Source organism: Cyclopterus lumpus, chromosome 24 (genome assembly GCF_009769545.1).
Source record: "Cyclopterus lumpus isolate fCycLum1 chromosome 24, fCycLum1.pri, whole genome shotgun sequence".
NCBI lineage: Eukaryota > Metazoa > Chordata > Actinopteri > Perciformes > Cyclopteridae > Cyclopterus > Cyclopterus lumpus.
This window is the reverse complement of record NC_046989.1, coordinates 17,636,597-17,661,092: the sequence shown is the minus strand read 5'-3', so window position 1 is coordinate 17,661,092 and position 24,496 is coordinate 17,636,597. Positions and strand designations below refer to the sequence as shown.

The window sequence follows — 24,496 nt, the reverse complement described above, 5'->3', positions numbered from 1 at the left end:
CAACCCCTTGTACCACTTCTAATGCCGTCCGCCTCGTTAAGGGTTGCTTAAGCCCGGGAATTCATTTGGGTTATCTTTAGCTTGGCATCGAACGCAAACAAATCAGGATCTGACAGAAGTTATCAGTTGAAGCTTTAGCACGGTAGTAAGTGTTTAAAATCACATCAGCAATTATGGACCAATGAAGGTGGAGGAATTGAGCAGTTCTCTTGAAAAATTTTGAGATTGTTGTGGTTATTTATAAAAAATAAATAAAAAAAAGTTGTCTCATTATTTAAATCATGTCAGATTCAGGAGGAAAAGGTGTAGCATATTGACTATGAAGCTGATGATGTGTACGGATTGTTTTTGTTGTTTTGTTTAGTTATAGCAGCTGGCTCCAGACAATTGTTCTACCAACATGTCACAAAATATATTTTAAATCGCTCTGAAGTCAGTGTAAACCATCAAAGATTCTAAAAATATTCCTTGTACATGTATTTCTGGTTGGTAGCCTGGTGCCTTAAAAAACCTCCTATGCCTTGTCCTTGAGATAACAAAGACGCATACAAAAACCATGAATACCAGACATAACTCCCATGTCAAGCCTATTGTACAGCCCCACCTTCAAGAGGAAGTCACACACTCTCTCACACACAGACACACACACACACACCTTTTAAACCTGTATTTATTTGCAAAACATTCAGTCAAGTGTCAGCAGTAATGTCAATGATCTGCAAAGATTTGAATTTGTCATTTCTGAAGCAAAAATGCAAAAGTGTGATATTTACAGGCGCTCAAATGTGAGAAATGGTTGCTTACGGGGAAATAATTGGGGGTTGGAGAAAACAAGACATTTGGTGAAGTCAACTTGGGTTGTAGAATATTGTGATGCCCATTTGTCACTGTAAGATAGACGGTTAATAAATATAAATGATTCAACTGAGAAATAATCAGCCGATTAATCAATAAAAACAAAATGTATGTACACTTTTTGGAAATGTCATACATTTTCAAAAGTATGAAATCAACCATCTAGTTTGATACTAAATAACTTTTGTTATGGTTTAAAAAGTAAAACCTTAATTTACATTAAATGCGTACTTGACCTCTTAACATATACAGCTTACTACTGTTCAAGTAGCTGTCTAAGTGCCTTGCTCATAGGCCCATCCACTTCAGCTACGGACGCAGGCAAAAGCATTTTCTCCTCCACTTCCACCTTACAGAGCCAGCTGGCCCTGGGATTCAAACAGGTGACCTGCTGGCCTCGCTGTAGCTGTAGCTTTTGGGTGGCAGCGCCGTCTCTCAGCACTCACCGCGAGGCAATTGAACACACCGAGTCTGCCGGCACTCAGGCGCTCAGCGATGACACGCCAAGTATGCACCGGCCAAATCTTCACCCTTTATTGCCTTGCGAAATGCACTTACTGTATGTCATCATGCTCTTTGAAGCCCACAGACAGCAGGACATTAACAGCACTTCTGTCTTTGGTCAGCCCATTCCATCAGTTCACTCCACCGCTCAGGGTGTTATCGGGGCCTTACACACACAGAGAGAAAAGGCCTCTACGCAGCAGTTTAACCAGAACCTCAGACAAATCCTTATTCAGATTTTGGTTTAGGCTAAAATAGGGCAATGAGTACTTAGAACCTGATTTTGTAGTTTTTTTTTAATCTATATAAAAAGGTCAGATAGAGAGGTACACCGATTTTTCTAATCCATCTGAAGTAAGTTCTGCCTTTGTGAAAACACAAACCGTTTCTATATTTCTCCAGAGTGGCCCCTAACATCACACGGTTTACTCAGAGTAAGGCCTCATAACCCAAGAATACGTATCGGTGCTGCTGGAGGAGTAGCTGTCGTTGCGTCTCGGCTGCAGTGGGCTGCTGCACGGTCCCGTGTGCTTGGTCGAGGAGGAAAAACCCTCCGCTGGAAATGCTTCCCGCAGCTGTTAGGAGTATCATTCTTCACCTTGGCCAACCAAAAGACAAATAGCAGCCAGGTCACGTGACTCCTCTGCTGGCTAGAGATGCCATTCGGTCTCATTCCAACCCTTTCAAAACATTTAAGTCATGCTCCCTTATCACCTACATGGGGGTAAATTGACTTGTCATCCAACTCCGTTTCATATCATCACAACGATAAAAAAGTCTTAGAGTCTTGAAGACGGTAAGTGTGACCCTGTATTAAATAGGTCTGAAAGCATTTCTCTCTGCAACCTCATTGCTATGTTGTAGTCACATTAACAAATCAGAGCATTCAAGCTGGAGAATGTTGATCTACACAAAACTAAAAGACAGGTGACCCTCTATGAATGGTCCTTGTACTGAAGAAAGATGGCAACAACTGCTTAATGGTACATTAGACTTTTAGCAGCCCCCCCCCCCCCTCAATTTGGTTTTCAGAAATGCATTATTTCCCTTCGTCTTGAATATGGTTTTAGTAGTTTGTATCTGAAATGTGTGGCGGTCCACTGTAAAGCAAAACAATTATAAATGCTAAAGGAGATTACAAGGGCTGTTGAATTTGTCTTCCAAAACAAAGTATGGCCTGCAAAGTGAGACCTGGAGGCCAGATATGTCAGCACCTGCCCGAGAGCTTGAGTCACTGGCACTGATCAACAACATGCGTTTGCACAGTGTAGCAGTAGAAGTTGTACTTGGTGCCAATTTTAGTAAATTTTTAAGAGGCTCAATCCATCAATAAATCATCAATCAATCATCCGCACTGTGCAGGATGGGCAGGTTTTATGTTTGCATGCCCGGCTCTCGTTTCCAACACACCAAGGCTGGGCCAATGCGTGGAGTGTGTGTGTAGTGATTGGCTGTGCTAATGCAGCCTACAGAAAGGACGGGAGGGACAACACAAAGCTGGTTTTCTGTAGACCGGCACCGACAGGTGTGCTTAGGAGGGTGCCAGAGCCGGACTGGACTGATACGCTTCACAGGCAGCAGCCAAACAACACACACACACACACACACACACGCACACACACACGCACACGCCCCTCAGGAATACCACAGCAGAACAGCTCTGTTGTGACATCTCTAACCAGGAGCAGAGGCAGGCAAGTGGGATTGAGCGGCCAAAGGGCACCATGGAAGAGAGAGAGAGGTAGGAAAAGGGTATGGGGTGAGGGGAGCGGCATGGACTTAGCTAACCAAGGGATATCCCTGAACTAAACTCTCCGATTCCTTCTTTAAATTGAAGAGGAGGCTCCGTGGATCAGTGACTGGCAACAGGGAAACTATCAGAAACATTTCAAACAAAAAGGGAGACTGTGGGCAACCGGGAAGAAGTGCAAAAGCCCCCCGTCTTCTTTAGCCGATTCCACTTTAACAAGCTTTTACCCAACATGCTCCTTCCTCCCTTCATAAAAAAAAATCATAAAACATCTTTGCATGCGAGGATGAAGGCCCCACAAGCTTTACTTGTGCGTATGTTTGCAGTGTGCTGTTGTGCAATCTCCAGTGAAAGAGGGGAGGAGGGGGCGTGTTTTCTTCCCCCGGAGCTCAGGTGGTTATATCAGAGATGCAAAAGGTTGCAAAACACATGGCAAATATAGGGTCTTCTTTTAACGGACCACTGCTGCAAGAATTTCATGGAGACCCACACACAGGCAGTTGCCATTAGCAAAGCTACACTGAACCACAACAAACAAAGGCTGGGGTGGACTGCGTTGTCCACCACACCCTGACAATATGTTTTCAGAGTGAGACAGCGAGGGGAACAAGGGAGTGAGAGAGCCCGAGGCCCATGCCGTTACTGATAGGACACCGGATCAAAGCCCTTTCTCCATCATTTGAGAGTACAAAAAAACACAACCTGGGGAGATGAAAGACCATCAGCAGAATGTGGGAGAAATGATGAAGGACAGAGCAGTTCCTGTATGGCATTTAAAAACGGCACACAATGAGACACGCTCTGTCCTCCCGTCTGCTGTAAAGGGAAAAGTCTGGGGGAGTGGGGGAGATCAGAACCTGCCTGCAGGACATGCGGGGGAAGTGATAAGACGGCCGCCTGCAATATCACACGGTAAAACAAGCAGGTCAACCGAGAATCTGCTTACTCACACAACACATTGATATTTTAATTTCTATATATTTATTGTCTGTGCACCAACACAGCAAAAGTTAAACTTCTTTGTGTGTGAAAATGAAACAAAAATAAATGTCAAGTCAATGTGTCCGCCCCCACAGGAAGCTTTCATTTTAGCAGGTTGGAGTGCTTCAAAGACGAGCAGCACAAAAACCAGGGACACGAACCCCTCCGCAACCTCCCCCAAACCAATATGCAGGTTCAGGATGTCATGCGAGGTCTGGAAACGCTCCGGTGGAGATCAGTGCAGCCAGTGTGAAGTCAAGTATTTATTCCAGAGCAGAGAAAAGACAGAGAAAGAGAGACTGTAATAAAGATTTAAGGGAGGCAATAAGAGGACCACACCAAACCAGGCCACGACCCTTGCAGTAACAGGTACACCAATGGGGTTTAAGATGTCTTCACTCATCTCATCAGGTTGTCAATTCAAAATGCACATCCTGTCACATGGCGCAGAAATGTGTGCACCAGTCTGCTCTTCTCTGTGTCTCACCACCGACAAAGGATCCTGTTCAGTGTGAACTGCTCAACAAGGTTAGATTATATCTTTCAAAGGAACTTGCAAACTATGGGGTGCGCTGCATTTACTTCCTGCATGCCTCTTTTATTCTTTTTATTTTATCTTGGCACTATGCAGTTGGCCTCTGCGCTCCCAAAAATGGCGACTGAAGCGACTGGAGGCCAAATGTGAAAATGCAAACTGAGGTGTTTCTCAGGGCAATGCACTATGGGAGGAAGTGTTTGTGTCACGCTTACAGACACACACATATCCTGCTGCAGAGGTCACGGTGTGCACGACTCCGAAGGAGCGCGGCGGCCCAAGATAACCTCTGAACCACCTTCCTGTGCGCCGCCACTCGTGAAGCTGCGCTCGTAAAAGCGGCCCGCATTGGAACGGCGCTCGTGTGGCGGTGCATTACGCTGGAAAAGGGCTCATAGATGCGTGTATGGAAGAGAAAGCCAACAAGCAATCGTAATTACACTTAACATTTGATTGCTCGTTTGTGAACGGTCGAGGAAAAGTCACCAAGTTGAAACCCGAAAGATGTTTTCTGCTCCACTGTTTGTGGATCGTATTAGCCAACAGAGCGATGTAAAGGGATAAGAAAAGGTGCGTGTTTGGATCACTATGGGGAATAAGGGGAACCTTGTCACTGCAGCGAAGGCAGTACATGCAGATGAACGTCAGCCAGATGATGCATAACAACTGGCGAAGTTTTGACAGCGGCTGAGCGAACTCAAACTTCCATTTCGCTGGGACTTTGACCGATGATGTGGAACAATGAGACCGTTTAGTGATAAACTATGATGAGGAGTGAACATTAACTTTTAGTAGCGGGGATGTTAATAATTAACCATTTGACCGTTCACCGACAATAAGAACAAATATTTTTTTTAAAGAGCTGACCAAAACTCAGAGGAGCAACACACACACACACACACGCACGCGCACGCACACGCACACGCGCACACACACCTTGAACAGTAATCAAAAGTAAAAAAGGTCATCCTAAACCCATATAACATATGAATGTTGAAATACTATTTTCTAACGGATATTGTTTGTCAAACCTGGTTCTGGCACATTACGTGAACGGCACATAAATCGCAAGTCCGCCAACAGGAAGTAAACAAGTTTTCTGCAAGGCTCAGCTGACTGCATGTTAATGTAAAGCTGTTGGAACAGCACATTTTCTTGCCATGCAGAATAAAGGGCAAAGCAGAACTACCGGTCCTCAGCTTCTCTTGAACAATAAATAATTTTAAAAAAACAATGAAACAAGGGTGGAAATGAACACTTCAAGCACAACACTGATCCCACTAACAATGCCCGAGTGTCCCAAGAGCTGCACTGCTATTTTTCCAAACATGCCTGTTTAACACACCAGCGGTTCTGGTTCCAATTAGAACCCGGCGGAGGAGCTCCTCTATATTCCTTTAATTGACGGTTGTGCTACTATCCTATTTCATAGCAGAGTTTCTGTCAGGGGGGAACTTGAAAAGCACTTCATTAGCATGAAACGCTGCTCTTTAATTATTCTGCTGCATTCAAGCCTGATTTACAAGTGCCAGTTAAACAAGATGTCTATTTTGAGTTCACTGAACAATTCGCCAGGCCGTGCACCTCGGTGGTGCCGGGGTTAATGTATCCAAACCTAACGAATAATGACATTAGCAATTCAACTCAGTAATTCTTTCTCACTGTAATGCACATGTTGCATGCGCTTACAAATAAAACTAAAAACGGGTGAACATGTGAATGTGTATTCCAATTCTGGTCGTGACGGCTGTGTTGTCATTCATTCAAACTAATACATTATGGAGTGAATATCGCTGATAAATGCGTAGCACCATGATGTTCAAGTGACGGGACCAAGAGGCTGCCAGGTAAGTCCTCCAAAACCCCAGGTAACCGGGCCATTTAAACCCCCCCTCGCTCTGCTCATACAGGAGACTGTGGTTTTTGCAGGGTGGCTCTCAAGCGCACTGAGTATATGTGCGCCTATGGAAATGTGAACCGAGAGAGTGCGTTTCACTCGTCTCCCGTTTGCTGATGCATGCGAGTAGAAAGACAACGAGAAGGTGGGCTGTAATAACACCTGTGACGGCAGAGTGCGAGGCGCGGTGATGGACGGCCAACAGCGGCCCGTAAAAGCTGTATCCCGACAGCAAAGATTCACCTTTGCGTGGCAAAGTTTGAGAAAGTTTAAAAGGCCTGGACCAAAATTGGGAGCAGTTTACACACTGAAGCTAGAGTTACGACTAGGGCTCTGCAAATTGTAGGCTACAATGGCCCTGACAAATCAGGCAACAGCAGCAAGAGTGCACACTCATTATCGCCCGGGTATCTTTCACACAACATGGGCAAGTTCAGCGTCGTCCCGGGCCACAGCCCAAAATGACTTGGATGGGTTTTTTTTTGTTATGCAAACTGTGAGTTACAATGACAACCGCAGTGTCATTTAGAGCCTTTCAATTGTTGTTTGAACATCTCAAACCAGCCACTAAAGCTAAACATACCGGAGTGTCTGAAGATGAGTTTATGCTCACCGTTGTGAACTCGGCACGAAAGAAAAAGACGCAATTGTGGTTGTGCACCTCTGAACTTTTGTGACTTGGTGCGCGCAATCACAAATAGTTCTTTGATAAAAGCACTTTTATGCGTACAGGGATTATATGCAACAATGCAAATTTGGTCCACAGCAGGAGTGTAACCGAGCTGTCCTTAAATGCAAATGAACACAGAACGTTTGGTTATGTTTTTAGTTAAGTGACTACTCATTCTTTGCCTGATTGAGAACAACTTATACTTTATTATATATAAGCAGTTTTAAGTAACATAACAGCCACATTAAAAGGGTCCACTAATCAAAAAGGGGCAGCTCAGGTTCACATTTGAGAATTACCACCCAACTCTGTAGCTTCATGGAGCTTTTTTGCCTCATTTAGCCAGTGTTTCAATTTCACGACCCACAAATGTACTGTAACGGTTCAGTTTCACCCCTCGCCTCCCTCAACCTGGTATTCCAGCAGCAGCAGCAGCAGGCTGCTGATGTTTTCAGTAAACAAGCTGCAGCAAACCAAACGTAGGCTACCTGCCCAGCACAGAATAGGACAGACTAAGTTAGAGACCAGATGAACAAGAAAGTCAAGCATATAACACCTGAAGCTTAAAAGGTGAGGTAGGAATGGACAGGAAGGTGGCCAGGAACACAACCACGAATGAATAATAATAATAATAATAAATGAATGGAGCCATATCAGGTCAAAATAAAGCCTAATCATACAGAACTACACAGTGCTACAGCTAAGCAAACCTCAGATGATCGCATGCACAAGTCATAATTGTAAGCAATTTGATAATGCCTCTGCAAACAGGGCAACAACAAAAAGTGCACTGTGCAAAATGAACAAGCGCTGAGCAGGCGACAGTTAGAGGTGCAGTGGACTGTGCAGCGTCAGCCCCGATGCGTGCAATTTAACCCCTGAACTGGAGAGGACCGCGAGCAGCATGTGTAATGGAGGACTCCATTTAAAGCGGAGAAGTCGGGAGAGCTCGACAGGGGGAGGGGTCTTCAATGAGAGCCTCTCTTCCTGACAGACCCACGCATGTACGCACACACATGCACACACATGCACACACACACTAGAGTGGGGGAGGGTTAAAAACACCAAGCCTTCTTCCTGAGTCTGCAGCAATGGGCATAATGTGATGGATCCTTCCACCGACTTGATTCCCATCTGGCATTGCAGGTCCGTCTTTCCTCAACACTTTTTTACTCCGATGGAAACGACTGTTCTGCAGCCTCATGTGTTCCAACACACAAAGTAAGAGAAAAAGTAAGCCAATGTTGTTTCCTGGGTTAAACTGACTCAAACAACAAGCATTTGTGCTCCATCCAAACACACTCATATGAAGTAATTATCCTTCCCCTTGTGAGGTGGAGAATAAAATGCATACAAAACTACACACCCCTACCCTTTGCTCAGATTGGGGATACATTGTTGTGCAAACTGCAAATGATACATCAGGAAACAGGTTTTTCAGGAAAGGAGATTCGAGTGTTGGCACAAACGTTGCGAGCGACAGGCCCCAGCCCCAGCTTGTTGTAAAGGTTCTTTAAAGTGTTAGTGCTGCTTGTTTATTGTACAGCATCAAACACGTCGAGTGAGCCCAACAAGATCTCCAACTTTGTCAACAAGCATCGAGGCAGCTTAGGTAACACAGTCGTGTGAGTTTGGATCTATAATCTGCGCACGGTCTCTTTCAGTCGTGTTGATTCAGCCAATTAGCATATGCCAAGTGACGCCCAAACAACTGGCCCGCTGTCCTGTACAAGTGACGGATCCTCAACAAAAAGCCCTGATTGAGCACTTATCACACAGGCTCTGAGCATTTGTTGCAGAGTCTCCAAAGAGTGGCAAATCAGCGAGGCCTCCTAGCAACATATTTGCCCTGCTACAGGCACACATGGTTTCAGTTAGGGGTCTGCACCTATAAACAGTTGGCCATGGCGGCTTATTGGTCAGGAAGTGCAATGTTGACTGCAAGTCAAGACAGGCACAAGCTGCTAATGAACAATATGCACTCCAAACGGTGTGGCTGCGATGACAACACGGTTGTTTAGATGCCGGCGGAGAAGTGATTTCGGAGCTCTTTACCGTTTGCGAATAAGCACAAAGCAAAAACGGAGAAGCCAGTCGAAGCCTGGATTATAAACATTTTTAAAAAGCACAGTGAGGCATAGAATTGTTTGATCGTATCGAGTATCGTTAATGGTGTTTCAAATTCCTTTGCTGCCAGCTTTAGAATAAAAACACTAATTGGAAAAAAAGGTCAATCAGCTGCCAAAGCGGCTGGCGAAGCTGACTTTCCGGCCACTAACAACATTTTGCATCCTTTGACTGGTGGCTGACGTAAATATGAAGACCGGCCTTGACGACACAATGTGGAAAAAACGATTCCCAACGCACCCAGAGGAGTTCTCGCTGCGCCAAGCAGACCACCAGGATGGCACAAGTTTTAATCACAGAATGCGATAAAAAAAAAAACATAAATAAGAAATACTGTCACCACACGGTAATATTTGGGTTACGTTTGGTTGCAATCGGCATGGCTGAAAATAACCAGAAAGAGAAAATAGTTTTGTGAACTTTTGGCGAAAAAATTTTCTACGGTGAAAACTTTGAAACGACTTCAATGTCTCCGGTTTCTCCAATTAACTGTCTCTTGACAAACACTTATAAATAGGTAAACTGTGGGCCTCCCTGCCCATCTGGGTACATATAGTAGCTTCACCACAATAAATCTGTCAGGGAAGAAAAGTCTAAATCATAACCGGGTAACTTTACCAAGCATACATACAAACGACAACAACTGAGCTGTCATTTTGGCTGTCAAAAGGCTCAGACCCCCCAATCCCCCCTTACACGTTTGTATCACAACTACCAGGAACATGTAATCCAGGAGGTACAATGTCATAAAGTTATTAAAACAGGCGATGTGACTTTTCGTGAAACAAAAAAACACACACAGTGTGTGAGTTTCGTCTCCATTAGTTTAACCCCCCACCCCACCCCGTGCTCCCCTACCCGCATCGTCTTATTATGAAAACGAGAGGAAACGTACAGTGAAGCGCACACGGGCTTAATTTAGCCGACATGTATTCAGACGTTCAGTGACGCACAACTTCACACAACTGGTAACGTAAGGTCAACGTTGCTCGAGTTATGAGAACGTTTCCACGTTACACACACAAAACAATACATAGTGTCAGTGTTATAGCACAGGGGGATACATAGAATAATAGCCAAGGTGTAACGGCTTCATTCTGAGGCTTGTTGGAGATTTTAAAAAAACGACTCGTATCGGAGGTGAAGTGAAGCAACCGCGCTCTGATTTCACGTTTCCATCCACAAGTCCTGCGACGTTTCAAAGGCTAGTTAGCCCAGTGGAAAAAAAACATGTCGCGTCCGCCAGCGGTGCGCTAAAGCGACAAAAAGACCCGTAACATCTGTTCACAGATATCCATAATAAAGCAGACTCGGGGGGGTGAAGTTAAAGAACGGGTTTTAAACTCAACACGGGGATTTGCCAACTCCGCCGAGACGGTAGCAGCCTCCAAACACGTCCCAGTTAGCTGGCGCTACCTCAGCTAGCTGTTGGCTGGAGACAAAAAACTTTTTTCACATCTGAAAAGTTAGTTTCCCCCCCGCCCCACTCCGTTTTCGTTCAAACTGAACGCGGCGGCGTATCAACGCGCTTATCGCACGAGACGCTCAAATGCTTTATTTTAATTTTGTTCTATTTCACAGTGCCGCAATTAAAACACGGCTTTCTTCCGGCTGTTGCTAACTGGCCGAAGTGTAGTTAACTTTGGTGGCACGTACCTTTGCGTCTCCGCCGCCGCTGCCGCTCCCTGGGCCGCCTTCTACACCCGAGACCGCCGCCGGACCTCCGCAGGGCCGCGGAGCTGGGAGAGGATAAGCCGAGAGGAGTCCAGCTACTAACAGGGAGACGAAGAGCCAACTGCACCGAGGCCCCGGGCCTTGAGTGTCCTCGAAATAGCGTTTAGGGGAGGGATACTGAGCCTCAGCTCTCCGGCGTCTGACAGAGACTCGGGAACAACTTTTTGACAGCTCCTCTTCTTCAGCCCCCCCTCCCCTCGACAGCCCTTCACTTTTCTCTTTTTCCTCACTTCCAGCAGATACGAATCAAAATACTGTCACAGAATATGGCGGCTGCATATGCAAGCTACTATCGCGAGAGGAAGAGCTGTTTTTTTTTCTTCTTCCTCTTCTTCTTCTTCTTCTTCTTCTTCATAAGTTTCACAAAGTTGTGCAGAGGGAGGAGAGAGTTGAAATTGCAAAAAAAAGTGAGCTGAGCACCCTGCTGCTACAGAAGATGCTGGGAAATGAAAAACAATCAAAAGATATTTTTTAAGGTTTCTGGAATGAAAACTATGCAAGAGGTGTGATGCTGCTTCAGTACGACTCTTCAAATGGGATCATACCAATGTCAATGAAATAGGACACTTTACTAATCTAGCTGATCCAGTGAAATAACATGTAAGCAAAAAAAGGAATCCCCATCTGAATGTGTAACCTACCACCTTAGCACATTCTTACAGCTGGATTTGTATTTATTTTGTTCACACCACTGTTATTCACATTGACATGCATTCAAGTGCTGTAGGCAGGAATTAACGGGAACGTCTCCCTCCCAAAAATACTTATAATAATTAGCTTCCTGTTTTATATTTGACCAAATGACATTTGAGTGTATGGGGTATGAACACTTCCCCACAACAAAGAAAGTGGTGCATTTCATGTTCGAATGTGATACACGAAGTCGGCGCGTTTCGAGAATTTCGCGGACAGAGGTAATTGGTTGGTGACGCGTGAGCATACTGCTTGTGGTCTTTGGAGCGAAGCCTCTCGTGTTCCCTGATTTAAAACTGTGACGAAAGTTGAAATTAGTTTGAACTTTGACCCCCGAGCAGGTTTGTGGGTGCAGCCAGGTTTTTTCACACCTGTGAAGTGAACACTCCTTTACGGACTCTGGTGATTCCTGCCCTTTTATTCTAGCACAATTGTATTTTTATTTTGTGAAAAAAAGGGCAAGTATTGGATGGATTGAAATGATGGTGAACGTTAAACCTGCTAAACAACGGCTGATGTTGCTTATGAGATGCGGTCGAAAGCAACAACAACAACAAAAAGCTAGTAAGTGGTCAAACATTAACTGACATTTGTTTCACGTTTACAGTTAAAATACACGTTGTAGCAGTTCTGTGGAAATCTGATGGAAATGAGATCCGACTTCGAAGCGCCATCACCGTTATGAGAACAAAAGCCCTCCAGTGGTGACATGTTGTGTTATACAATAAAAGCATGTTTTTGGTAATAAATAGCAGTACCTCCAGAGTTATGGGATTGGTATTGGTTGAAGGGGTTTTGATGTCGCATCAAAAGAGGTCGAGACTTTTTCTGCCTACCAAGAAGAACCCTCCAGTTCCCTCTTGCAACATTGCACCCAGGAACTGCGTAAAAATTAGACACTATCATTTTCTTTTACCATCAACCGTTGACCCGTTTCCTTTTTCTTTTCCTTTTCTTTCTTCCCTTTACGACATCATTGAACTGCTTCTTGCTGCGAGGACCCCGCAGTGAGAGAACACACGCTTTGTGGGGACTCTTCTGGAAACAAATTAGAAAGAACGGTGCATTAGTTCTTCACGGACCTGGGTGGGGGAAAAAAACACATGGCGTCTCGTGTGTCGGCGTAATGCAGTGACTCACAAACACACACACACACACACAGAAACCGTGGCCCCTGCTATCTCGCGCAGACCCTGACCCTTTTGACTCTGGGTTTGGAGCCCCGGAGGGAGCTGAAATCCCCTTCAGTGCAAGCAGGCCACACTGACAGTGCTGCCTGTTATCCTCTGTGTCCACAGTATTCATCACTTTGTACAATGCCTCACACACTTTGTGCTGTGCTAGTGGTGATGGGGGGTGTAGGGGGGATTATCTGTCAGGCCAGTGAATCAGCAAAAAAACAAAAGGCAGTGGAATCAAAATTCTAGTGTTTCCAGTGACTGAACCTTGTGAATCTGGTTGCGTTTCTCCAGTTTTTGTTAAAATTTCACAAGATGCCGAACAAGTGGAAGTGGAACCTCCCCCCCCCCCCCCCCCCCCCCCACACACACACACACACACACACACACACACACACACGCATAGACACAAGATTACAAGAGTGACATTGCGCAGCAGAGGTATCAGACGTTTAAAAAAATATTATAAAAAAACTGCTGTTGTGCTCCAGTGCTCCAACTGGCCCACCACACTCCTCAGATAGAAGCGCCGGGCCACCCACATTCTTGGCATGGAAAGGGGCCCGTTTCTCACGGTCCGAGGACAGCTAGTCATGGGTCAGCAGTTTAGATTTAGCTCTGCAGCTTGCTCCTCCGGTCATTATTTCCCTCTTAAAGCAAACTTTAACTGTGCTTGTCCCGCCAGCCACATGCACCCAGTGCTAACAAGCAGAGAGCAGGGAGTTACAGTGACGTATTGATTTATTTGACTTTTTTTGCACACTGACCCGTCTTTAATTCATTCACCCATTCCCAGGGTGGTAAAAAAAAAAACTATCCCAAAACTATGAATAATTACTATAATAATCACCAAGTTTAATGAAAAATATTTCAGACTTGTACATTTTTATATATTTATAGTGTCGTATATATATTATGTCTATTGTGTAATTTGATATTTAAGATTTTGTCAGATAATATGCGAACCAGAGAGACCTCAAGCTTTTTCATTAAGATTTGTATCTTCAGTTGTATCAAATGTTGCAGTCAAGTCTGGTGGCACTCAAAGAGAAGGAAAGTCCTCTGGATATAATAAAGCCTTGCACATGCTAAGAACTGTCATGGTAATCACGTGGCCGTTCATCAAAGATCCAGGAAAAGAGTTTATTACTGAGAGGCAATTGAAATGTCAAGGTCTGTGGAGTGGAGGCATCGTGCTGCGGTTGGATGCTGCTCTGAGGACTCACTGGGAGTGAGTGGTGTGATGGCGGCGCTCCAGACACCAATCTCCTACCCTTAAGGTCAAACTGACACTTCGCGGATGGGCCGGCCACTTTCCCGCCTAGAGCTGCAGTGGATAGAAAGGACGCGTGGAGCTCACCGATTGGTTGTGGAAAAAGCAAATATGGCGACCGGTACGCTGATGACATTGGAGTTTAGAATAGAGGTAGTTTTCTTTTTTTTTTAGCTACAACAGCGGCGTGGCTCTATGGATCATTATGACCCACCACTTTGGTCCAGAGACCGAAATATATCAACGGCCATTTAATAGATTACTACGGACATTCGTGCTCTCCAGAGGATGGATCCTACTGATTTTGGTAGCCTTCAGGGCCTCTAGACGTTTCCTCTGGCGCCACCACGAACAAGGTCGACGTTTGTGCGTTTCAGTGAGATTTGATGAATTTCTGTGAAATGCGGTTGAGCCGTTCATGCTCCCCTGAGGTTTCACACCGGTTTCAGAGCGCAGTGGTGGTCTGAAAGGGCCGCTAACGTCAGCGAAACATGACGGGAAACGAGGAAAGTCGTAAAGGCAAAGGAAACAATAAATAAAAGGAGATAAAGGAAGGGATGAAGAGATCACGAATGAAATCCTACGAGATCGGGACACAGTAAACGCAACACAGTTTAAAGGCTTCGAGTCCACAAGCACCCTGAGCTTTGGCACTGGGGGAAATATGGTCGATAATGTGGTAAAGGTTTAACTGTTATTTAGATCTGAGGCTTTTGGGTTAGAATACAAAAGTCATTTGTAGTCAGCTTGACATTCATTCTCTTTCTTTTTGGGGGGGTAATAAAAACAGCCCCCTTTTCTTTCCATCAGTTTCACAAAAAGGCCAACAGTAATCTCCCAGTGACTGTAGACAATGACTGATTGATTTTAATTTCCAGGACAATAAGTGCACCATTCTACTCTTCCAGATTCTAGTTTGGCACACACACCAACTCCACCACACAACTGAGTCTGAGGAGGAGGAGGAGGAGGAGGAGGAGGAGGAGGAGGAGGAGGAGGAGGAGGAGACCCGTCTGTCTAACATCCCATGCCAAGAGTCAGAAGTGGCGACTGGTACAACATACAATGTACCCAAACTAAAACCTCCGGCAAATAAAATAACCCACGTTCAAATCTTTACAAATGCAAAAAAGAAAATTGGAGTAGTTTATGTTTGAATAACATTCATTAAATCCCAGAAAATAACAAGAGTTTTATTCTGAAATATGACAGAGGAACATATTGTTTTAATAGTAAATATGGGTCTCTCGCCTCAGTGTGACACTTGGCTGGCAGTAAGCCATGCATCAATACAGCTGACCATATTCATGTCCTACCACCATTGAGTGTAATATGCAGGACATGTTGTTGTCATAACCCAGTACTAACCCAGTAACTGTTCAGGGATCAGAAACTACTGCGCTTATGTGCGTCACATATGCACACATTTGCTTCACAGAATAAAGAAAACAGACTGCACTTATTGTTTTTGTTTTTTCTACCGTGCCTGTTTCTCTGCCAACAAATTTCCATGAAAAGGCTCAAACAAACATCTATCTACGAACAATTATTGTGCATATATCAAAGCCTGATTCTTCCTCTGTACCAAATCGCCATTGTTGTCCAAAATCTAATAAAACAAGTTAGTGAGCCACACTGTTTTCCCGGGGTGACACGTCACTTCCTTACACACTGTAGTTTACTCTGACTAAATCACACATACACCGTCTGGACGCTGCTCACTGGAGCACCAAACGCGGATAAATCCGCCGGTGAAAATAGTCCCCCAATAAATACACTATTTCCTCCTGTTTGAGAATAATTTGCAAAATACGACCCGTGCTAATCTTAAGAAATTACCGAGCCTTTGAAAAACATTAAGAAATCATGATATGACCCATCTTGAAAGATTTCCGTCATTGCGGTTACACATTGTTTGTTTCGGTCTTGTCAGAAGATTTGTTGACAATAAGAAGAATGGACAATATGGCCATTTAATGCTGGCCCTTTTACATATCTGTTATGGAGCATATTTGAGGGGACTAACCCTTTAGATCAAAGTATGATTTGTTGGAATGTCGTTGGTTTGATGCCATATTACACCAGGTCATGTCATTCTTTTTTACCCCATGTGACGCCACGTAATGTCATGCCACATTTTGTTAGTTGCATGTACCAGCATGTTATGGATAAAAGCAACCAAACTAAATAATGCCATGAATTCAAATTACACCACAGCGTTTCTTTACAAGATTAATGGAAACCTCAGGACATGTTGAGAGCCATTCATCTTCTCCAGTGCTGGTGTGACAGGCGACGAAGCGGCAGTAACAAACTGTGGAGAGTGCTCTCTGTCTACTGTGGATCATCCAGTCTAACACGGCAGCCTGTCAGGGTGAGGGCTCAGGGCTATAGGCCTGGGGGGTGGGGGTGCGCTTGTTCCCAGGGAGCTCGACAGCGGCAGCACCCGGGGACCGAGCAGGAAACGGGATCATCTGCGTTAACAAGTCCATACATTTCCCTCAAATGGCAGCAGCAACGCTGCGGGGGCCGAGGCCGTCGAACCAGCGAGCTCTGCCAGAACTCACGAGGCCGGTGCCAAGTCTCAGCTTGCCCGCGCTAGCTTCACTTGTCAAAACCACCAGCCCCATAAAGAGAGCTGAGTGTAGCGCTCACTTGAGTTGACGCATCCTGTGGAATGTCTTGATGGTGGATATAAGTGCTCGAATCAACCAGACACATGGCACTCCTGTGTAATGTGTGTGCGTGTGTGTGTGTAACCTTTAGACACCCAATGGGATCAGTATAGCAGGGTGCAGACGTGCAGTGTTTCAGTCTCTGAGAATGTACAGCCATGTGCAGGCTCTGCTGTTACACGTTGTTTCCACATCTTTGTCAGGTGTCTTTCGTCTCCGTTCCGTGCACCTGAAGGAATATTTGGTTGTGAAATTGGCAATTTAAAGGGCAACCCTCCTTTCCTATGTTTTTTGTACTCAAAGTGACTGACGGGGGCGGCAGTTTAATTTAACCTTGGAGTCGCTCGGGTCAACTTGCTCACCGTTAATGTGCGTCCACCAAAGGAGTTGGCTGTTGCCACTGTTGTCGGCTCAGATTGTCTTTGAGTGTCTTACAACATCATGGCACAAAACCATACTGAGAAATAAAACCCTTTTTCTTTCCTTTTCCCTTCATCTGGTCTAAATATTTGGCTGATTTCGAATATGTGGACGGGGAGCGAAATTTCTGAACGAGACTCAAAAGCGAACACGGACCGGATCAAGTGAAGGGTAGAGAAAAAAGGTTTTATTTCTCTGTGGGGTCCGTTGCCTAATGTTGTCAGACACCTCTCATAACAGCAAACAAACACTTTTAGTGGACGTTGGCAGTGAGGAGTTGCAGCGCTCTCCTTCAATACACCTTGTGACAGTCTGTGAGAAACACTGTATTAATACATTTGATCTTACTTACTTAATACTGGACCGATTCCAAAAAAACGTTTTTTCAAAAATGTTGTAACTGTCCCAATACGCACAACAACTTATTTTTGTAAAATACCCTTTGTTTGCCTTAACCATAATGGGACAAAAAGCCCAAAAGACAACTAAATGTTCCCTGTAAAGGACTCCCTTCCTCTAGTAGTCTGTTGTATTTGTATTTCACGAAAACTGTAAATGTCTGGAAGACTTCTCCGGAAACATTATTTCACATGTTGTACAAAAGAATACAGAAAACATCCCAATTTACCTCTTTAGTATTTAGCCAAATACATTGAGTTGTGTTTTTGTGACCAGATTTGCTCCGAGCATTGAAAAGGAAAATCAGCAGCAACATGTTTTTAATATTTGTCTTGGTTATTCTGGATAATTATTTGATGACATTTGTTACTAACACAGAGTAACAGGGATGCAGTTTATTGGACTAACATGTAGCCCTTTGATTTTAAAAGGATTTATTCTTAATGTCACTTTTCAATGCTGTGCTGAGGACTGTGCTGTGTTGCCTCACATTCAGTCACCCTTGGGTGACATCAAGTGGTGAACCAGATCAGCAACACTCTGGTTGCAGATCAAACAGCTGGCTGCAACAACTGTACACATGTGAAAGTGATTGAGACAAAAAAAGAGAGAGATTTTTATTGTTATTATTATTATTATTATTATTATAATAGAGGATATAACAAAAAATACACATTACTTTATTTCTCATTTAAACAGTGATATTTGGACAAGTTTGCTCAAAGCGGCAACATAAAGTTGTTTTTTTTCTTGCTGCCTTACCAATACATTTTTGAGCGGATGCAGTGGTCTGTACAAACCTGTATGTTCTCCAATGGGGACAAATAAAAGATAGGCACATGCAATACTATCACAAAGGAGGACGTGTGAGCGGAGAGCACGACACACACTGAGGAGCATTGCAACTTCCATAGCACTGACATAACGTTAGTGCCTGAAGCAAGACATAAAAATAAGAAAAACATTAAATTCGTATTTTTGTTTCCCACTAAATATTTGAGCAACAGTGCAATAAAAAGAAAGTAATTGTGAGAAATTTCTCTAAAATGCATTTTTTCTTCTTCTTATGTACAGCATTTCAAAACTACTTGCGTGTCGGTAATGCTTGAGGACCATTTCTATCAGTCTTGACTCAGCGGACTGGAATACAACACGGATATTTAGCTGCTAGCTTTCCACATCGCGTAGATAACAATATGCTACTTAGTAATGAGGAGAGAAGAGGGCATTAGATCGACTCAAAGAGACAGGCATAAAAAATATACTATCATAAAATTAAAATAAAATCCTGAACAAATTGCCATGACATCTTTAGAAGGCAAACGTCTACAGACAAAAGAAAGAAAAGGCACCGTCCACACGAAATAAAAACGTGTATCATTATCATTCCTGTAAAAAGAAAAAAGCAGTGAGACACTGTGGAACAGCTGCCGACGACACCAGAAGCAACACAGCGGCGTCACCATCCTACTGTACATTGAGGTGGCGAGAACACATTCAGGAACGAGACGTGACTCCGTGTGAACGTCGAGAGGAAATATCAAGAAACATGGCGGAGTGACGCCCGTCTGGTCTGATAGAGGTCCCTGTTCTATAGCTACTAGAGTTAAGGCAGAAGACAGTGAAGGAAACATGTGTATTATCCATAGACGCATGGAAATAATAAATATGATTGTTCACTATCAATATATATATATACACACATGCATTTCTTTACAATAGTTTCATTTAGAGTACACTTTAAAAAGCTGTGGAAAACACACCCACAATAACACAATATGATAAAACCTGGTCAACTGCAAAACCAGCATCCTAAGTGAAAGTTTTAGTGTGGGATTTTATTTGAACGTATTGTTTTTGCATAGGAGTTGTTTAATAGTAACTTGTCTCCCACCGGAACTCAATAATACTTGGGAGAGAAATTGACAACAGACGAGTGTCAGTGTGACTTTGGAATACCAAAGGGAGGAGAAACCCGTTGAATAGCTGCTGGTTTTGATCCCCCGTCATGTAGACCATGTCCCCCTGGATCCGCCTACAACTACCGAGACACGCGCTGAGAAGAGCTCCCTGCCAAAAGACCTTCATGTCGACATCATTTCACCTAAAGTTTGTCTCTGCTCTTATCCAGCAGCACAGAACTGACACAGTATCAAGAGTTAGAAAAGCGGGAAGGGTGGTTGGATAAGTCGAACAAACACAGGACTTTCACCCAGGATACCGCTATCTATGTCCCTTGACATAGATTTTACCATACTTTTGTCACGTTACTTTCATCCTGAACTAATGCCAGTTACATAACAAACGTGTTTATTCATAACATAAAGCACAATCCTGTTTCCTATTATGTCAGTAAACCTAAAAACTAAGCAAACCTAGGTTGGGAGTTTATTTTGAAAAGACACCATGCACGTAACGAGTGGAAACTAACATTTGACACGTCCGAACCTAGAACGTCATACTTTGAAGCATACTGCCACTGACTGGTGTTTGACGAGTTGAGAGTGAGAAACTAGATAGTTTAAATAACGAGCTATCTATTTGCTATAGAGCCAGATATTGAGGAGACCAAAGCAGAGCTAAATGGAGGTTGAATATTGGACAGAAATATGACTCCTTGTCTAATAGCTGTAAAAACATGTCCTTATTTGCTAATACAATAAATCAACTTTTAAGAAAGTTAAAGTGAAACCAGAACCTCCGCGTTCTGTTCATAAGAAAACTTCTGACTAATTTTTGTAATAATGCAAATGACTAATAATGCAGCCGTGCAACATAATCTTAAAAAACCAAATGTGTTTGGTTCACTCCACTGTGTCTTTGTTATCCTAGATAAACAGATTAGTTAATTATAGGATAGATATCTCGTTAGGATAACATTGGTTCTTTAACGCTAACACGCTGTTAGAAGCGCGTTAAAGAATGACTGCAGCTTTAAATATGTATAAAATATACAAGATCCAGTCTGGATATGTATTTGTCAACCAAACACTGACATTTTTTTTTTTTATAAATCTTCAATTTGTGCAATAAACATTATTTTTGGGATGCAAAACACTTTTTTTGAGATAGAACCCATAACATGGACTGTAGTCAGCTGTGGAGAAGGACCCAGTGAGGGTCAGCAGGCCACACTGAGGAGTCACTGAAGAGATTTGAGACACATCTTAATATCAATGCATGAAATAGTAATCGATATTGTCTCACTGTGAGCAAAGCAGGAGGCTGCTTTCAGCATCAGTGAGACATGACACAATAATAATATTAATAATATTATAGTTTTATAATACACCCAATGTCTTGCATGGTCTGGTGAACTTTGTATAAAGGCAGTTTCACAAAGGACAAAGGTCCAGTTCTCTCTTTAGCCACAAGGTGTCAGTGCTTCTTCATCAGTGGAGCCGCGTTCTTTAATACAATCTGTCACGTGACTGAGCAGACCAGTGAGGATGGAAGTTTGTTTTGGGTAAACAAAAAAGGATAGAAAATAAAAACGCCTCACTTTGTGTTTTGTGGGGAGCGTAGTCTGTGTTATTTTCAGTATACAGACCTTTCCCCTAAATAAAAATACCACAATACAAAAGTACTCTATATGAGTAAATGTCTGCTAAAATTACTGAAGCTATTAAAAGTAAAAGTGCTGTACAATAAAAAATATTTTGCTGTTTGAGGAGCAGCTAATTTGAACTACTTTATACACTCACGGCAGCTCTAACAGCCCAAAAGCCCCAATCTTTAAAATACAATTATGGCTATTAATATGTCTTAAAAAACTGTTTTAGAGTATTTTTAAATGCTTTTTATTTCAAATGTACATGTCTAAAGAACTGACTGCAGCAGTCGCTGCATTAGAATTATAATACACTAAAACTTGATTATTTAAAAATATAAATGGCTTTTCTAATATAACTCGATAAGGAGATATTTACAAATACATCCAAATTTAATTATGTGTTAATTAAGTTTTTTAAGTAACTAGCAATTAAATCTCTTAGATAAATGTAGTAGAAGTATTAAGTAGCATGAAATAAAAATACGCCCATTTCCTATAACGTCAAGTGACTCCTTCCAGTGCAGTACTTGAGTATGTGTACTTAATTACATTCCACAACGGCTTATCTTTAAACTCGTCCCCACAAATGCCATGCATAATAAAAAAAATACTGTACACACACACACAGACAAACAAACAAACAAACAAACAAACACACACACACACGCACACATACAAAAGGCAACAATATTAACATTAGAAACCTTAATAATCTGACATCAGGCAGTAACAGTCTCAAGAAGCATATAAGTAGGGGGGGGGGGGGGGTAGCTGCCCTGTACGATTAAATGCACACGTTCCTGTTCAGAAACCTTGAAAGTGTGGAGGGTCCACGGTAAGATGGTTGTCAGAGCAAAGTCTCCACCGGCAGCTCCCGGACAAGAAAAACAGTCCGAAGCTGCCGGTCAAAAACGAGAAGAGTCCAACCTCCTTAAAAAAAGAAAAGGCTGCTGTCATCAACGGAAAGCAAAGATCGGCCTGTCAAATCTTATCTATGTAGCGGAGTGATGTGGAATATGCATAACTGAGAGCTGTAAAAAGACTAATACTTTTCTCACTTTCCTTCTCTCTATATAAAGAGAGGTCTAAATATAGAAACCCTATAATAAGAGGATTAAATTAAATTGCGCATTTATTATTTCCTTGCAATTGCATCAGCTAAAGTGCTGATTTCTTTTTCTGTGTAGAAACATGTGACCGTGTTTTTCTTCTTCAAAGGAACATTATTAGCTTAAACTCTACTTTTGAATATCCAAGGTAAATATTACACCAGAGGTGACAGTAAAGGGCCCTTCCTCCTGTGTTTGTTTTGATGCCATCACTTCCACATGTGACAATATTTAAAATGACATCGGACTGAGCAAATACGTGAGGGCGGAAAAAATGTAAATAGAAAAGGTGCTTTATAATCTAAATATACAGTATGAACACAGCAGCGATTCTTCCTGGTGGGGAACGGTGTCTTTGTAAGTGCCATGGTTCTGTGTGTGATCGACGCCTTCGCATCTATCTTACATTATATTCACCAGCACGACGAGGCGGAACTTCTCGGGAGATTGTTTTGGTTTCTATGTTTGTTTGGCCTTCACTGTCGCAGTGCCGTTGAAGGCCGTCTGGGATAGAGGTCAAAGGTGAGGGAGGGCCGAAACTTGGAATGATGTAATGCACGGAGGGAGATCCGACCTGGGACGGCAGGGGTTGGGTGCGCGGTGACGTCTGCAGAGGCTGGTGAAAGGCTGGAGGAGGAGCTGACTCCTCTGCTGGTTCAGGAGTGACGGGGAACCTCAGAAACGGTGGGTCTGGTGGGAGTACTGGGAGCTCTGCTGGGACGACGACGAGTATCCCATGGTGCCCTGTGGCTGAATGGAACCTTGGACACTGCTTTGGTAACCGAGGCGGGAGCCAGAGTGCTGACGGAGAGACAGAGGAGAGAAAACACAACTATGCAAAATATATTTTTATATTCATGCAACAACAAAATGTTGTGAAGTTAATTTTCCCTTTACTTAAATAAAGCATGGTGGCAACCGTGTGTCTTAAACTTGCATCATCTCTACTGACCAGCAAGAAGAAGTCCGATTGTATAGAAGTCTATAGAAAATGACTCTACTTCTCATGGAGTTCATGGTCTCAATCGCTAGGTTTCAAGTCTTCTTCAATACAGCATAATGCTCATTTAGTAAATGATGGTCCATTTAGAGTCAAATAGACCATAAAACAGGGTAGGCTTACTGTGATTGACAGGTCGCTGCTGCTACCAGAGCCGTATAAGGCGTCTCTACGTTACTCCTCAGCATTCCTTATATGGTCACTTCTGTTGTTTTGTCCACTTCTTATATACAGTCTAAACAATTACCGCTCAGAGTAATTTATAATCAAATTCTAATGCAACACAAAAGTGATTATAATGCATTATAAAAAGAAAATTATTATTTGCAAGAAATTGCAAGTGACCTGTAACTAATTATTGATTATAATTATGATACGACCTCATCAGTCATTATAAAATGCTTTATAATGTGTCAGGATTATTGTTATTAACACTATGAAAGTGCTTATAACTACAATCATACACTGCTGGAAGCAGATTATTTTTAACACATTACAAGTGTGTTTATAATGCATTACATACAGGGGCAAAAGAGTGTTTTTCATATTTTTTACCAGCAAAGAGAAGCTTCACATCTGAATGCAGTTGAGTCACAGGATAACAGGAAGCTGGGACCTCGGCTGAACTCACGAAAGTCTACTCGAGCCAGCCCTGGTCACAGTGTGCTACGCTGCATCTATTCAGAAGAATGATTGGAGAGTGATGCGTGGTAGGGGTGGGAGGGAGTTGGGAGGGGTAGGGAAGGGGTGGGGTGGCCTGTGGTACAAGAGATCAATGAGTGGGGAAAAGTAGGACGCTGTAGGCACCACTTCACCGGTTTATTTCTACGTGTACTGAGGCCTGAGCAGCTGTCTCACACGCCGCCTCAGCCCCTGCTATATATACATCTCTATCTGGTGATGTGTACTTTACGGCTATCAGCCGCCCTCTTGTGGCCTCGCCAACACGGCACACCTGCAGAGACGGCAAGGAGAGGTTATAACAGTGACCTCTATCTCACTGTGCTCTGTGCAGTTGCACTCATTGACACACGCTCCCCCTCTCCCACTTCGCCGCCCCCATGTCATCACCCTCGCTCCCTCACTTAGAAATCTCCCGTGAACGAGAGCCAACGACAGCAGAGCAGGGTTGGAAACAGAAGC

General features: G+C 43.4%; 2 protein-coding genes across 10 annotated transcripts in view; both read right to left on the bottom strand.

Moving 5' to 3' along the window:
• Positions 1–11,408, bottom strand: part of tab2 (TGF-beta activated kinase 1 (MAP3K7) binding protein 2) — a 34,447-nt gene extending 23,039 nt beyond the window's left edge. For 4 of the 8 annotated variants that reach the window (XM_034527117.1, XM_034527118.1, XM_034527120.1 and 1 more), the window contains exon 1: positions 10,976–11,406. The gene's annotated coding sequence lies outside the window, so the exon portion shown is untranslated. Of the gene's footprint in view, positions 1–10,975 lie in introns of all 8 variants that reach the window. The other 4 variants (XM_034527113.1, XM_034527116.1, XM_034527114.1 and 1 more) reach the window with 3 other exon arrangements.
• Positions 11,409–19,309: 7,901 nt separating this feature from the next.
• cdk19 (cyclin-dependent kinase 19) overlaps positions 19,310–24,496 on the bottom strand; it is a 47,678-nt gene continuing 42,491 nt past the window's right edge. For both annotated transcript variants that reach the window (XM_034527138.1, XM_034527139.1), the window contains one exon: positions 19,310–23,154. In XM_034527138.1, coding sequence (XP_034383029.1) covers positions 23,029–23,154 — 126 coding nt within the window. In that variant the 3' untranslated portion in view covers positions 19,310–23,028. The remainder of the gene's footprint in view (positions 23,155–24,496) is intronic.